The sequence below is a fragment of the Diabrotica undecimpunctata genome, chromosome 11 (genome assembly GCF_040954645.1).
Source record: "Diabrotica undecimpunctata isolate CICGRU chromosome 11, icDiaUnde3, whole genome shotgun sequence".
Lineage (NCBI taxonomy): Eukaryota > Metazoa > Arthropoda > Insecta > Coleoptera > Chrysomelidae > Diabrotica > Diabrotica undecimpunctata.
This window is the reverse complement of record NC_092813.1, coordinates 32,550,238-32,552,145: the sequence shown is the minus strand read 5'-3', so window position 1 is coordinate 32,552,145 and position 1,908 is coordinate 32,550,238. Positions and strand designations below refer to the sequence as shown.

The window sequence follows — 1,908 nt, the reverse complement described above, 5'->3', positions numbered from 1 at the left end:
GAACGTGGAGAAAAACTCTCCGAAACTTGAAAAGTAGGTCTAAGCCCTACGACGATCGCTAATTCACTGGCTTCCCCTAGCCCCTCCGAAATACTTGTCTATGCATTTTGAAGGATCTACCGGTTTAAGGTCAATATGGGCGGAGATTAACATTCTAAAAAATAAGTCAATGCAGACAAGGGATTTATTTAGGTAACCGATGCGGCGGAAATATTTTTATTTTGTTTTGAAATAGAATTATTTGGTTGGAGATTATTGTTCTCCAACATTCCCCCCGGCGTTGGAGCCTTGTGGTCTAACCTACTCTTCTTTATCTTGCCTAGGGAGAACCGAAATTTTAGAGATTGCCCTTGTAAATTGACCATTGATGGTCTTTAACTTGACCACTCTGACTTTGCCATCTTGACCGGGCATTGTATCAACTACCCGTGCTAGAGGCCATTTTAGAGGAGGTACATCGTCCTCTCTAAGAAGATCTAAGTCATTGACTTTTATGTTATCCCTTGGTCGGGACCATTTTGGAGAGTTTTCTAAGCGGTTTAAGTAGTCAACAGACCACTTTTTCCAGAAACTTTGTTGTACTTTTGCAATTTGTTGAAACGCGGATAGTTTATTTTCCGGGATTTTTTCTAAGTTTTGCTCAGGATGCGCAGTCAGGCTGAAGCCTATTATAAAGTGCCCAGGACTGAGAAAAGTGTAATCAGAAGGGTCGCTGGACATGGTACAGATAGGCCTTGAATTCATCACAGCTTTAATTTGAACCATGACAGTATAAAACTGTTCGAAAGTGAAAGAAGAAGATCCTATTAGTCTACGCATATGATATTTAGCGCTTTTTACTGAAGCTTCCCAGATCCCAGCCCAATGAGGAGATCTAGGGGAAATAAACTTCCATGAGATTTGATTTTCAGACAGATATTCCACAATGGTTTGAGAATTTGACTTATTTTTAAAGAATTTGTATAAGTGGTAGAGTTGGTTTCTTGCACCAGAAAAACATGTGGCATTGTCACTGTAAATGACGGTTGGGTTACCACGTCGAGAGATGAACCTTTTGAGTGTTAATAGAAAGGAAGAAGTTGTTAGATCAGAAACAACCTCAATGTGCACAGCTTTGGTCACCATGCACACGAAAATGGCTATGTATGCCTTGACTTTTGGCGCTTTTCGGAGTGAAGAAGATTTTAACAGAAAGGGTCCACCATAATCTACACCTATTTTTTGAAAAGGTCTTGTTGTAATGGACAACCTATCTTCAGGTAAGTTACCCATTAGCTGTTGTGCAGGAGTACACGAAAATCGGAAACATGTGGTGCAGTTGCGAATAATTCGTTTTGCTTCCTTTAGACCATTGAGAGGCCAGAATTTCAACCGAAGGTTTGAGAGAACTGTTTGAGCACCAGCATGTCCCAATCTGATATGCTCATTTTTGATGATAAGATTGACGGTATGATTCTTGGATGGAAATAGTATCGGATGTTTTTGCAAATAGTCTATGTCGGGACAGTTTGTAAGTCTGCCTCCAACTCTGAGAAAATTAGAAGAATCTACAAATGGTTTTAGTGAAACGATGTTTTTATTTGAAATAAATTTGTTACTTTTAAGCTCCGCAATTTCTTTTGAGAATGCATCACCCTGAATTTGTTTGATGATGAAATCCATAGCATAATTTAACTCCGCCACAGAAAGGGGTTCAGAAATTTTTTGTTTTTTACAATTAGAAATAAACCAAAATACGTACGCTACTGTACGTTTTAAGCTTGAAATATTTGAGAAAAGTAAAAAAATGCTCATCCAGAAGTTTTCTACGTTAGAATTTACCACGAGGCTTATTTTTCGTTCCTCGGGCAGGTTTTCGAGAACTTTGTCATTTGCTAGATTGGAAACATTGAAATTTTTATCTCGTAA

The 1,908-nt window shown here is 38.6% G+C and overlaps 1 protein-coding gene across 1 annotated transcript; it reads right to left on the bottom strand.

Moving 5' to 3' along the window:
• Nucleotides 1-300: 300 nt before the first annotated feature.
• LOC140452860 (uncharacterized) lies at nt 301-1,662 on the bottom strand. Its single transcript, XM_072547193.1, has one exon. It carries the CDS (start codon nt 1,660-1,662, stop codon nt 301-303), a length of 1,362 nt encoding a protein of 453 aa, XP_072403294.1.
• Between the last annotated feature and the right edge of the window lie 246 nt (nt 1,663-1,908).

Bases quoted from the DNA above. Each gene is read 5' to 3' on its own strand.
- LOC140452860 (XM_072547193.1), bottom strand. From the start codon at position 1,662: ATGGATTTCATCATCAAACAAATTCAGGGTGATGCATTCTCAAAAGAA.